The sequence below is a fragment of the Taurulus bubalis genome, assembly GCF_910589615.1.
Source record: "Taurulus bubalis genome assembly, chromosome: 7".
Lineage (NCBI taxonomy): Eukaryota > Metazoa > Chordata > Actinopteri > Perciformes > Cottidae > Taurulus > Taurulus bubalis.
The window spans coordinates 19,761,129-19,775,156 of NC_136595.1; the positions used below are offsets into that span (position 1 = coordinate 19,761,129).

The 14,028-nt window shown below is 41.1% G+C and overlaps 1 protein-coding gene across 2 annotated transcripts; it reads left to right on the plus strand.

The window, feature by feature from the left end:
- Positions 1-719: 719 nt before the first annotated feature.
- On the plus strand, positions 720-10,432 carry ncln (nicalin; the record flags this gene model as incomplete). 2 transcript variants are annotated; one of them, XM_079220443.1, is made up of 15 exons in its annotated part: positions 720-894; positions 1,411-1,601; positions 2,363-2,507; positions 2,697-2,791; positions 4,098-4,178; positions 4,321-4,424; positions 5,130-5,218; positions 5,397-5,536; positions 5,870-6,048; positions 6,629-6,716; positions 6,809-6,847; positions 7,052-7,215; positions 7,714-7,767; positions 8,019-8,097; positions 8,596-10,432. In XM_079220443.1, 15 exons carry the CDS (start codon positions 720-722, stop codon positions 8,656-8,658), a joined length of 1,686 nt encoding a protein of 561 aa, XP_079076569.1. In that variant the 3' UTR covers positions 8,659-10,432. The 2 variants fall into 2 exon arrangements, with proteins under 2 accessions (XP_079076569.1, XP_079076570.1); XM_079220444.1 differs by having other exon boundaries at positions 7,055-7,215.
- Positions 10,433-14,028: the final 3,596 nt, after the last annotated feature.

Sequence of the window (14,028 nt, forward strand, 5' to 3'; positions counted from 1 at the left end):
AGAAATAGACCACATTTGTAAAATACTAGTAATGACCATTCTGTGCTGGACCTATTTGATGGATGCGCCTCTGATGCAATTAGGTTTACATGGTAAATTCAAATCATACATGTAGCTAAAAGGTTTTCTTTTTGCAAGGGGGGGGGGGGGGATGGACATAAAGGAAAGGAACCCAGGCCGCTGTGGTTAGGACACATCCTAAGTACACTCTACCAGGAAAGGACACACTTTTAACTACGGTCTGAACCTTACTCTAAATATCAGTATTATGCTACAATGTAACCCAGCCAATATTATCACAGGGGCTCTATCATGGATTGTTTATATGGTGTACAGCGCCATCTAGTGTCACTAATTAACACACCTCTTCAATTATAGCTGCCCTCGTCGATCCCTGAAGGACCGTTAATTAAATTCAACTCAATTAGGTTAGAAATATATAATTATTGGATAAATAGACAAGTACTTTTTTAAACACACACACACACAAACAATATCGGTTTTGCTCCATTTTAATGAAACAGACAACGGCGTTGCATTTGTACTGGACCCCGTCACAGGGCGGAGGGTCTGGCCGCTATTGTGCCTGATCATAAATTATCTGTCAGACGTGAATAGCAGTTGGTGAGCTGGCTAGCTGAAGCTAAACTGGGTCCCTGTCAACTGACAGCTGAACGTATTATTTTATCCCTAGCGTTGCGCCCCAAACAACCGCCACGATGTTCGAGGAGGCCAGCGAAATGTTCGATAACATGTTCAAGTCTTCGTTCCCCTTAACCTTCATTGTGTTCATTCCCGCGGTGTTGATCTTGGTGTCGCCGCTGCCGGCCGAAGCGGCACACGAGTTTACGGTGTACCGCATGCAGCAGTACGACCTGCAGGGACAGCCGTACGGTAAGTGCGCCGTTTCTCTGCTTCATCACGAAGGAATACACGTAAGCACGACTACGACTGGGAGCTCGAGCGATCTACGACGCCAAACTCCAGATAGCTCGTGGGTGTCTGCAGCTAAACGCTGACGTTACCTGAAGTAACGCTTCGATGCAGGTCAGCGGCAGCTAGCTGGGTGCTAATGTAGCTTAGCTTTGCTAGCTAGTAGGGAACAACAAGCTAGCTCAGTTTCTCATCATTATCATCATTAAGATCACTCCTTAAAATTACTTCTGAGTTTACGTGTATATCCCCAACTATACCCAGATTATCCGTGTCAATACATCATTACATTTTCACCGTTGCAAATAGATGTATGTCCTTGAATTCCAAAAGGGGGTTCAACAGCTCGCTTTTTCAAAAAGCATTGGTTATTTCTGTGGCTCTTCTGAGATGAGGATTCATGAAAGCTACCAGGTATGTGTGTCAGTCAAAGGGTTATTGTTTCATAGATGATGGGTCTGTGTCTCCTACCCTCAGGTACCAGGAATGCCATCCTGAATACGGAGGCTCGTACTGTGGAAGCAGAGGTACTAAGTCGTCGCTGTGTTATAATGCGGCTGGCAGAATTCTCCTATGAAGAGTACCAGAAAGCCCTGCGCCAGTCAGCAGGAGCTGTGGTCATCATCCTGCCCAAGAACATGTCTGCTATGCCTCAGGACATAGTGCAGGTGATAACACACTTTAATGCCAGAAATGTATATTAAGTGCTGTATATTGTTTCTCTACTTTCATCCTCAACTGTTTCCACTTTGACTGTGAGTACAACTTAAATGCAAAGGAGGGCGGTGCTGCAACATTTAAGTGAACGTCATGAGTAGCATTCCTAATTAATGCCAAACTTTCGTTTAAATAACCGAGCAATGCCCTGCTCCCTAATCACATAGTCAGCCACAAGCATATCTGTTTTGGATTTCATTTACTTGGGTTAGTAGTGCCTTGCTTAAGGCCATCCAAAAAGTGGAAAACTCGAAATGCAAGCAGTGTCCCAATGCCTAATTTAAATAGCACCACCATCCTGTTTACAATATTTTACGCTTTTAACTTCACAAAGCTTAGTGTGACTCAAAAACAAAGAAAAGGGTTTAGAAGGTTTCACAGAGATTGGATGTATTCTCACCGAAGCACATGATGCATTTTATGAGTGTTATCAATAGATTAGTCTTTCTGGAAAGCACAAGTAGTAGGCATTTCATGCGTTACTCATTTGGTTCCGTAACTAAATTCCACTTTTGGTGAGTGATTGTAGAGACAAAAGGTTAATTTGTAATTTGTGTTTCTCTCCTGCTTCCCACTGAAGCTCTCCCAAAAGGGTTTAAGGAATTAATCAGATTTCCCCTTTACGTTTTAATCCATCAACATCTCACGCTAACAAACAAAGCTGTGTCGTAGCTTGTTAAACACGCTAGTCCTCTCTGCTTATCATGTGTAGCATTTCATGGAGCTGGAGCCGGAGATGTTGGCCACAGAGACCATCGTCCCTGTCTACTTTGCCGTGGAGGACGATGAGCTGCTGTCCATCTACACCCAAACCCTGACGTCCTCCTCCTCGCAGGGCTCATTATCAGCAGCAGAAGGTAGAGTCGCTCCCTCTGGACCATACCTGCTGTTGGGCTCAATATGTCTACCTGTCTGCATTTGCATTGTAAAAAGAATTTGCACATGAAAAGGGCATCCTATGATTAACAGATGGGGAAATTGGTCATGTGGAATGGGCACTTAGCAAGTCAGTCATTTCTAACACTGTTTTCTTTTGATTTCTGTAGTGCTGCTGCATACAGCCACAGCCAACGGCTTCCAGATGGTAACCAGTGGAGCGCAGAGTAAAGCTATCAGTGACTGGGCCATCACCAGTCTCGAGGTGAGAGACTTGATCATAATCTGAAGACAAATGTACTAGAATGGGCTGATTTAAACACAAACACCTTTTTATAAAGTGTCACCTGAATCATGAAACAAAAATATGTACTCGCAGATTTCAGTATTGTAAATTTAGTCTTCGAATTTTTTTATTTTTAATATATGCTGTTTTTTTTTTTTTTTTTTTTTTTTTTTTTTTTTTTTTAAGAGTCCACTATTGAAAAACTTAAGTACCCATAGCTTTTCTGTACACATACATAAAGTTAAGGAGCGCCAGTCAGAGGGTTGCATGTTACAGGAACATCAGGCAGAATGTTGTCTTGGTTGTCAGGACTGTTGACTCGCAGCAAGAAGTTCTTGGATTTACCTCTCTCTTGGTACTCTGTGTGAGTTTTAGTTGGCGTAGCTTTCCCTCTGGGTGCTTGATCCAGTTTCCTCCCACAGCCAACAGGCTGGGGCTCAGATGGACTAAAAAAAAATTAAATTCATGGGACTGGTTGCACAATTTAAATGCTTCTTGTTTTATGAGATAAATATCATTTGCAAGATATCTAAAATACTACTTTTTGTTCTGGATTTGGTCAGGCACTATTAAATTACATTTCTTATTTTATTAACATGTTCTGTCTGTTGCACAATAAAGATTTTTAAACCGCTTCTCAAGTCAGAGGTTTGAGAAACGGGTTAAAAGACTCCGGCTTTAATGTAATAGTAAAGATTTGTGATTAGTCCAGTGTTTTCTGCTCATGTGGGTTCCCATAAATCCTGTAACAAAGACAGTTGTGTGGACTGAAAGCCTGGGATTTTATGAAGTGCAGTTTAAATTGTGATTATATTTTGGAGTGAAATTTACACACACACACACTGTCCAGGTCACAAAAGTCCTCCACACAAAACAAGGAGATTATTAATGCTCAATGTGAATATTGTTCTTCAACTGTTTACATTCAAGGACTCGACTGCTGCAGTATTTTCTGTCCCTTTTTTTTTCTTTTTCACATGGGTTCATAAAGGGATTTGGTTGGCTTTGGTCTACAACAGTGATACTCAACTTTAGACAATGATCAAACAGTTTCGAATCTGAATGGGTGGTAAATTGTTAGCTCAGAACCTTCTAATCCAAGTTTTGTTTTAAAACCAGGAGAAAAAGAATAGGAAACCCTGAGGTTGAATGTGAGTGTTAGCAACTGCAACTCTGCACTGTCATGCTACCAGCAGGGGGCCATTAGTTCAGCTGAAGCTCATGCTTGATATAATCAGCTTCTGTTTCATTTTAGTCATCTAATGGCTCTCTTTTTATTTACCAGGGTCGTCTGGCTGGAGTTGGAGGAGAAGACCTGCCCACCATTGTGGTGGTTGCCCACTATGACTCCTTTGGTGTTGCTCCAGTATGTTCAAAGCTTCTTTTCTCTTACAAATAAGCCCTAACTCTTTCTAAACGTACAGTGACGGTAATGCAACACACGTTTCAGTAAAAAGAGAGCAGGCCAGGAGAGTAATCTGACTCTGTGTGTGTGTTGTCGTGTCCAGTGGCTGTCGTACGGAGCGGACTCAAACGGCAGTGGGGTATCCATGTTACTCGAGCTGGCTCGTCTCTTCTCAAAACTTTACACCTACAAGAGGACGCATGCTGGGTGAGTCATGAGGACAGCACTCACATTAACATTGTTTTTGGATCAATTTGTGTCACAATAGCTGTAACAGTTTACACACACTTTTAGCTGCATTAAAAAGCACATTATTTTACGCAGTCATGTCAAGAACGTCACCTCAGTATACTCTATGCTGCGCACTCATTTCATGCATTGTATATAGGAGGAGATGGTCAAATTGGTATTGATTGCTGATCTCAGTGGTTCATGTGAACGTAAGATAAAGTGTAATTGTTTTGTCTATCACATTTGTTGTGGTTAGGGTCCTGCTCCAAATGCTTTTTGAGAACTATAGTGAACATCATCTGGGCACTCTGCTGGCAGTAAGAATCACACTGTGTTAAACACTTAAAGCGGTCAATAATATGGTACATGCTCATTCTTATGTCTAAATGTACTTAACAGCAGCTGAGTGGAAGGACTCTAACAAAGAGGACCTCTTACAGAGAGTGGTTAGACAAGGAGTAATGGACTTTACTGTAACATGCTCGGTGGAACACCAAGTCAGCACTACACACTTGATTTGTCCATTGTTTACAGGCCTTGTAATTTAATTCCCACGGTTTCCTTCATGTTAACTCTAGTCTCTATGTCTATGCATTGATTCATCACACATCCTCCGTCAGGTTCCCTTGGGATGTTTCGCGTGTAGATTTGACTCACGTGTGAACCATGCTGTGTCTTCAGGTACAACCTGCTGTTCTTTGTATCGGGTGGGGGAAAGTTCAACTATCAGGGCACCAAACGTTGGCTGGAGGACAATCTGGACCATACAGGTACCGTTATGTTCATACAATGCTTTTCATACAAAGTATTCATGCAGCTGGATTTGTCTCAATATAAACATTTTGGGCTATGATTACATTTAATACAATAATAATGACAATTATTATATGTAATGACTTTTAAATGCAAGATGAGGTACAATTCAAGAGCAATTCTCTTTCTTGATAGACTCCAGTCTGCTGCAGGACAACGTAGCCTTTGTGTTGTGTCTGGACACTCTGGGGAACGGAGACACTCTGCACCTCCATGTGTCCAAACCTCCTAAAGAGGGAACTCCTCAGTTTACTCTACTTAAAGAGCTGGAGATGGTAAGAACCTCGAGGCTTGATACACCTCATTTCTGTCATTAAGTGACTTTAGTAACTGAATCACTCGCTGCAACTTTGGACAAAAACATGTTGAAATATGCTCTTGTTTAGTAGCAGATGTGATAATCTCATCACCTGTATAGACATGTACAGCAGGGTAACTTGTGTGCTCTAACTTAAATATAAACTTAAAAATGCATGTTTCAAATTTGGTTGATCTATTTTTTTTATATGGTTTCCCTGATAGTTTTTTCTCAACTTTTCTCATTAAACCCAGACCATGTTTTAGATAATAAGATATAACTAAGAACTACATTTCCCATTTCCTCTCAGGTGGCCGAGAGTCAGTATCCAGAGGTCAAGTTCTCCATGGTCCACAAGAAAATCAACCTGGCCGACGACATGCTGGCCTGGGAGCACGAGCGCTTCGGGATCCGCCGTCTGCCGGCCTTCACGTTGTCCCATCTGCCCTCCCATCGCCTGGCTCAGCGCTTCAGCATCATGGACGTGCGGTCAGTGTCCCCCTCCTCTCGCCACGGAGCGGGAGAGCCCCCTGCTGGGTGGGTTCATTACTGCTAGTCTCCGTATCACCCAAAGAAAAGAGTTTCCATCCCTGCAGTCAGTCATTGTTATTCATGTCATAGGTGTTGTTGTAGACCCATTCCTTTCCATCTCTACTGTCAAGTCACTCGATACACCTTCCATGGAAAGAGTGTTGTGAGGCCAACTAGTGCATATTTGACATCATTCACGTCTGTATTTATGCACTTTAATTTATTCATTTATGCTCCTGCAGCCATCCATCTCCCCCGTCTCTCTGGCTGTTAGAAAACCATTTATCGGTGATGTGTTACAATTTGAAACATGTACATTTCCTATCAGTTTATTTGATATTGTCTTCTTTTCTCATACTTTCTGTATTTCAGCCCTCTTTTGTGGAAGTGGATGCTCCTGTGATTGGTTTCTCCTCTCTCTCCGCTCTTCTCTTTCTCCGCTCTCTTGCAACAGAGGGTTCCTGGTTTATCTCCTTTATGATTTGGAGTCTTTCCACCGTGTCTTAACTGTCTGCACACTTGCGGTTGTGTCCAACAGGCCTCACGTAGATGTGATGAAACTCAGCAGGAACACTAAGCTGGTAGCAGAGGCGCTGGCCAGGGTCATCTACAACCTCACTGAGAAGGTAAACGCACAGATGGAGAAAATGAGAAGACTCTAGATTCTGTGTCTGCTTTCTGCCTGCGATGTGACATTTCTGTCGGGTGTGCTTCACAGGGGGCTCCTGGGGACCTGCAGATCTTCACTGAACAGATGGTGAGTCACCAAACTGAGGGCATGGTGGTAACACATCTCTAAAAGAAAAGGCAGTAGCAACAATTGCCTCCACATGACTATTTATTTCCAATATACAGATGTGCTACACCCTGACCTGTCCATCACAGACACGTATGGTTCATTTGTGTGTAGCTCATAATGTACGCCTCTGTTGTAATGCAGTTTGTGTCTCTGTTGCGTCAGCAGGTGCAGGACGAGCAGCTCTCAGCAGTGGTGGACTGGCTCACAGCGCAGCCCCGAGCCGCGCAGCTGGTGGACAAAGACAGCAGCGTGGTGTCCACTCTAGAGTATCACCTCGGACACTACCTCAAGGATGTCAAGAGACACTATGTCAAAGCTGACAAAAGGTAGAGAACGGGCTGGAGGCGGACAGAAAAGATCAATGCTCAGTTGTTACTTCAAGAATAAGCACAAGCATACATATAAAATAGTTGGTTAACGCCTGAGCTATTCATATTGCACCTATTTGAATGCAGTGCCTCTTGCCATTTATTAGCCTGTTATCCCATCCGGTGTAACACTTTCTTTAAAAGATCCAAATATTCTAGTATTTTATGATCAAACAGCTCTCTATTAAACTTCAAGGTGCTTGTTACCATGTATATCCAGTGCAACTCTCTTGAGTTTATGCAGGCAATTTGACCACCAATACATATAGAAAAAAAACATAATGCTTAAAAAGAAAATGGGACAAAGGTGGCAGCCTGCTTTCTGTCAGTCATCATGAATTAAACTATTGACATCAGAACTTGGATGCTTAAAATATATTGTCACAAACTTTCTAACGGTTTTAAGTCTTTCCTGTATCTAACATCGATTGACCATCCTCTCTGTTTTGTCCTCAGGGATCCAGAGTTTGTATTCTATGACCAGCTGAAGCAGACTATGAATGCTTACAGGTACGCCGTAATGAGCTCCTTTGGTGCAGCTCATGCTGTAGCTTTTGTAAAAGCTTTCCAGCTGTCTATGAAGTCGTGAGGTTATCTGGTCTGCATTAAATTAGTCCTCCGTTAACCACATTTTAGACTTGTCTTTTTGTCCATACTCGTAAAAGACTAAATTCAAACATTAAATAAGCCATCTCATTATGTCAAAGATGATGCATGTGTCTTTTAATAATCCCCCTGTATTTCACTCACTCTTCTCTTAGAGTGAAGCCTGCTATTTTTGACTTGCTGCTGGCTGTCTGCATTGCAGCCTACTTAGGAATGATGTATCTTGCTATCCAGGTAAGTCACTGTGCTCATGCAGTTGACTGCAGCCTCTTTCAGACTATTTTTTACAATATCGATGTGTCAGCTCACACTGTTCAGCTTTTTGGTCTGTAAATGTACTCTCACTGATCTCATTACGTTGGTTCGTCCACAGCAGGCAGCTGATAAGCAAATAACCCCGTAACTACCACTTTACAAGACCTGCTCGGCATCTAACGGCAGACAGTCAGTTAGCGAATAACTGGTTAACACAGTGGTGCGTTTAGAAGCGAAAGAGCCAGATAGTTCCCTCAGGAGTTGGTGGAGATCAAAACAGACCTGAAAGGGACAGTTGGACAGAAACACAACTTAGAATAAATGATAACGTTGCGCCCCAGAAACCATGAATTCCTTTGATAGACAATGTCAACATTGTTAGTGTTCCATGTCTGTAAAAGGTCTGAGTGTGCAGATGTTTTGTGGGAGGTCTTGTGTGGAAACATAACATGAACGTCTTCTGCTCCTTTTCTGCAGAACTTTGGAGTCCTCTACAGTGTTGTACGTAGAATCACCCAACCCAAGATGAAGACCAATTAAGGTGCATGACAAAAAAAATAAAAACAGATCCCACATTTTTCCACAAATCAAGGAACTTTTACCAGTAAGAACACCACAGCTGGTCCGAGCTGCTGTTCTCATGGTGGTTTTCAAACCAGCAGAAGCTCTTCCATTTCTTTCATCCTGATCCACAGACTATGATATCGGATCCTTACCTGCTGCCAACTTAATCCATTTGGTCTCACGGACCAGAATAATCAGGAATCATCTTTCATTCTCCCTGTCTTCGTGAACACAGATGTCTCTTCATTCATTTATAATAATCTCTTGCGTCGGACGTATTTCATTATTTCACTCTTGTGAGGGATGTAAAGCATTTGTCCACACGTCTGAGATCTAGATGAGATTAAATGTCCTCATTCCTTCTGTTTACTGTACAAGGATCCGCTCTGCCAAACGGACGTCATGTGTTGTCTCAGGCAGCTACAGGGAGAAACTGACCACGCAGAGTTTAGCCCAGAACTTCTTATGTGTTCACCCAACCTGGTTTGTTAAAGGAGAAGTTCAAATGTTTTAATCTGCTTAATAACAATACTTACATTTTCATAATGACGTTTAAAGAGATATTTGTAATTGTTCTTTCAGACTCCTTACTAAATCCACAGTCTTCGTTCTGTGCAAAAACACCTTCTAATGTGCAGTTGTTTAAGGTACAAAAGTCCTCCATATGTGTTATTATCCCTCACCCACTGCTTATCAATGAAATGCTGTCTGTGACGACACGGGGGGGAAATTCATACTATAAAGAGCTAACGGGCTCCTACTTAGCATTCAGATGAATCGATTGATTGCTTCGACTAAAACATCTGAAAATAGTGACAACTGCCCATCGCAGGTTATCAGAGTCCAAGATGATGTCTTCAATTTGCATTTTCTGTCAGGCTAACATAACTAATGTCAAAAATATAAAGATTTACAACAATATAAAACGTAGAAGGGCAACAAATCACATTAACATGTTTGGCATGTGTGCTTGATAAAGAACTTAAAGGATGAAGCGATTTTCTATTCACAGCTTTCCTGTCAATCGACTCATCATTTCATATCTGGGCATATGAGTATTGCATAAGAGACTGACTTGAAAAAAATCTGAACTTTTTCTTTTAAATATGCAGTGAAAATGGCTCCACAAATAGCGTTTATGGATAAAATGAGTTGTCTAAAAGAAATGTGAAGTAATGTTTAGATGATCCTAATTCAATTGCCTTGGTAGTGCATTTATTAAAAGAAACATTCAATTGAATAGAAAATAAATCTTTGCCAAATAATTATGTATGATTAGTCTCCTTTTGTCTTAAATCAATAACATAGAAATTTAAAGCAAATTCCACTTTGTAATTTTCCTTCTAACTTTTTGTGCCACTTTTTTCTGTAGATGAGGTTTGTCTTTTTTTTTTTTCTTTTTTTTTTTTATGTGACACCTTTTTTATCAGTGGAAAACTTGTTTGGCAGAATGTGACTTAATCCAACATTTTTAAAGGCGTGTCAAGATGTTGGTCTTGCCTTGTTGTGTTTTTGCCTTTTGTATTTTCCATGTTTTACTGCATGACGTGTGACCTCCCCCTCCCTTTTTTATTTTTATTACCAACATGAGGGAAATACTGTGTGGTACATATGATTTTTTTTTTTTGTATTTATTGAAGCAGTTAGGTTTCATTTATGCACTGAACTGAACTCTGGTCTGAACTCTGTTTCTCCTCATCCACAACACTTGATCTTTGCAATGAAAAGGACATCAGTTGTGATTTAAAAAATAAAACAACTTAAAGAAATCACAAGGATCACGTCTCTTCTTTACTGACAATTTTTATTTTACGGGACAAAATGAAACGATAACATTGGCTGAATGGTATTAAAATGTCATTTCAAAAGAGCAAGAATGTCTTTATTAAGAGGTCAGATTTAGAAAGCGGTCAAAAACAAAGGGTCAATTTGTATTGATTAGTGACTCAATTATCCAGAAAACATCATTAAAATCCACTTTAAATTAACATGTTTTGGTTACAATTCCCTTCTCATATCCCTTTTTTTTCTTCTAATTTTGATCCAAGAATGAACAATAATAATAATAAATTACAGTGCAATTTAGAAGAAATACCTGCAGGGCTTTTTCTGCCTGTCATTCTCTACTAGTGCTCCCCTCTGCTCTTCACCAGCTCCCACAAACACACGCCTCATAATTTGGATGGACATTTTGGCACAATCAAAGCACTCATGAAAATACTTTGTGTCATAATGGAGGCGAAGCCTGCGAGCCAGTTCAGGCGGACAACTTGCACGTCATGTTCAGTCCAAAACGTCCAATACACAGACGGCAGCCTTACTGCTCCGCTTGCAAACGTTGCTCATTTTATGGCCCGTTTCCATACGATAAGATCAGGGAGTGACGAGGTCACAGGCTTGGATCCAAATTCTGGCTCAGTTCATAAACACTGCTTCTTTTATCATCACTCCTTACATTTCTCTTTGTTGATGGTAACGTTTGGAAGAAAGGAGTGACGAGATCAGCCTAGAGAGCAAATAGATCGCACTCTTCTCCTCACTGAAGAGCAAACACGGCTTCATCATTTCATTATCACTCCCTAATCTCGAGGCAGAACTTTGTTTATTCAAATGGTGAGTGAGGAGGTCAAAGACTAGACATCAAAGTCGAGTCTGTGCATTAACAAAGTTGTCTGGCTGAACTGAGCTTCTCATGCGGTGTGTTTGCAACATTTATAAGAATCAGCCAAGTACATACAGAGAAAAATCTATCAAATTTTAAATTTCAGGTAATTTGGTTTTGGGTAGCAGTTAGGGGTGGGCGACATGGTTACAATGCATTTCACATCAGACTGACATTAAACATAACTTTTAACAATTGACTTGTATCTAATCCACACCTGGTAGTTGCTGCAGCTGCTTTTGGGTAATCGCGTCTGATGGCGCATTTCATCGTATCGCCCACCCCTCATAGTTGCTAATTGTTCACATCGCATCACAGGCCTGTAAGTAGCGTGACACAGTTGGGGGGAGATTGCAGGTTCTCCTTTTGCACACAGTACCATACCAGACTTGAGGGATGAGTCACATCTAATCCACACAGGTCTTTGTGGGCTTACTGCAAACCTCACTCCTGACATCTGTCACCAAATCACAAAAATATCAGCTCAGCTCATCTCATCTAGTCTCACAGTTGAGCAGTCAAGACCTCAGAGGCCTCGTCCTGCCAGAACACCATGCGAGTAAAACCAGTCAGCCACGGGACTCTGAACGTCTGATATATTACACACACAGCAACATGTTTGATAAATCGTGTGACTTTACAGTACAGCTGGATAATGATTACAGTAAAATGAGTGTTCAGGTTAACAGGACGAGATCTGTTTGCTTGTAATGTCGAAGAACAAAACAACTCGATCACCGATTTGTACACAGCAGAAGAAAAAAAACTGGAATACCAACAGTGCTCTCAGAGAAAGAAAAACAGCAGCAATTAAAAAAAAAAAAATCAACAATGATAACCTGAACTACAACAATAAAAGTGATAGTTTAATAAAAAATAAAAAGTTATTTGAACTCCCCTCGTGTGCTGATTTGGGGGTTGTGGAAGACAAACAGAAACTAAAGCAGTGCGACATCTGCAGCCCGCTCCAGCAGCACAAGCATGCTGTTCATCCAAACAAGAGCTTGAATTTGATCGAGAAGGTAGGAAGAATAGAAATATCCCTTATTTTTACAGGTGCAACAGCGCTTTCCACTAAGACACACAAACGAGTGGGATCCAGGGTAACTCCTCGATTGAAGGGAAACCTTTTCGCTGTAGTTTAATTTAATGTTTTGGAATTACAGATGACATAACATTGTTTCCCATAGGTGGGATTTCTGGGATAAAATAGAGTTTAATCTGATCTCTTAATGCGTGTGTGTATAGCTTAAAATACACACATTTAAATACCACAGGACAGTTTATCACACACTGGTTTGTGTGTCTTTGTCAGCCAATGTTATGCGTGTTCAGTGGATACTGCTGCTGCAAAGAATTAGGTCAGTAGGATGATTTTTAGGCATTAATTGACATTATGATGAGATAGCTTAAGGATTTTTTTTCTTCATTGTTTGTAAGACAATTTCATAGCATATTTCCAAAATCATTCGATGTCATGCATTCCTGCGCTAAGTTCTGCGCTATTATTCCAATTTTCTATGAACCTGATAGCCGCCGCCACACAAACTGGTTATAAATGTAAATCAAATCCATATTGTTTCAACAAATTAAATGATGAGGATGATACTGAAACCCAGTCAATCAATTCTAGCTATTTGCTGTCATTAAACCAGCAACCAGCTTGTATGCCTTCATGTCAGTGCAGCAACAGATGCTTTGCAACACAAGTAGGAAAGAAAGAAAAAAAGAATAAAAATCTTTTTCCATACAATTAAATATGTCCAATGTCTGTTGATCATCAGTACAAGAGATAACATGTAAAAAAAAAAAATCAAAACTAAGAGGTGGATTTTAAAGATCCAGCTACATCCATCCTGAAACACCTAACACACACACACACACGCACACGCACACGCACGCACACGCACACGCACACGCACACGCACACACACGCACACACACACACACCCCAATGTGGCTTTTCAATTCATACTAATGGACGCCAGAGCTGTGCGGTCACCACCACTGATTTGTGCAATGATATGAAAATCAATACATGTGGTGAAACGGCAGCTTGTAACGCCAGAAAGGCTGTTATGCCTCTCTGCAGCCGTGGAAAATGATACTCAGAACAACGCAACGTTTCTCTTTTAGAATCAGGATGTTTAGCTTTTTCTCTCCATGTCTTGCGTCAGATAGGATGGACGGAGGTTAAAGGAGACATGGAATTCATTATTTCACTGAAGGCAAACACAGCTCCCCTACATAATTAGCATAGTATTTGTTTACCAGGTTGCTAAAGGTTACTGTTGGTCTAGATGTCTACAGAACCACGACAGGCCTATGAACGTCTCTTTGCCTGGGTGCTGCGGCGCTGTTCAGGGCGACGGTGCTGATCATGACACCCTGCACTACTGTACGTGACATTCGCAGTCCAACTCTCACTCAAACTGGTCTCTGTTTCTACTGATTCTATCAAATGTAAAGTTTGCAATAATAAGACAAAAAGTCACCTGAAATAACAGTCACAGTGCTCTAATAAAAACAAAACAAAACAAAAATGACAGCGATGAAATGAAATGTTCTAAAACAAATAAAAAGAGTAAAAACCAATTGCAGCCCAACTTGCTATTTTCCTCCCTTTTTTCTTTCAGTGACACTCTTCCCTTCGGCCACGTTTTTTGAGTGTGAGCCGTCCAAGG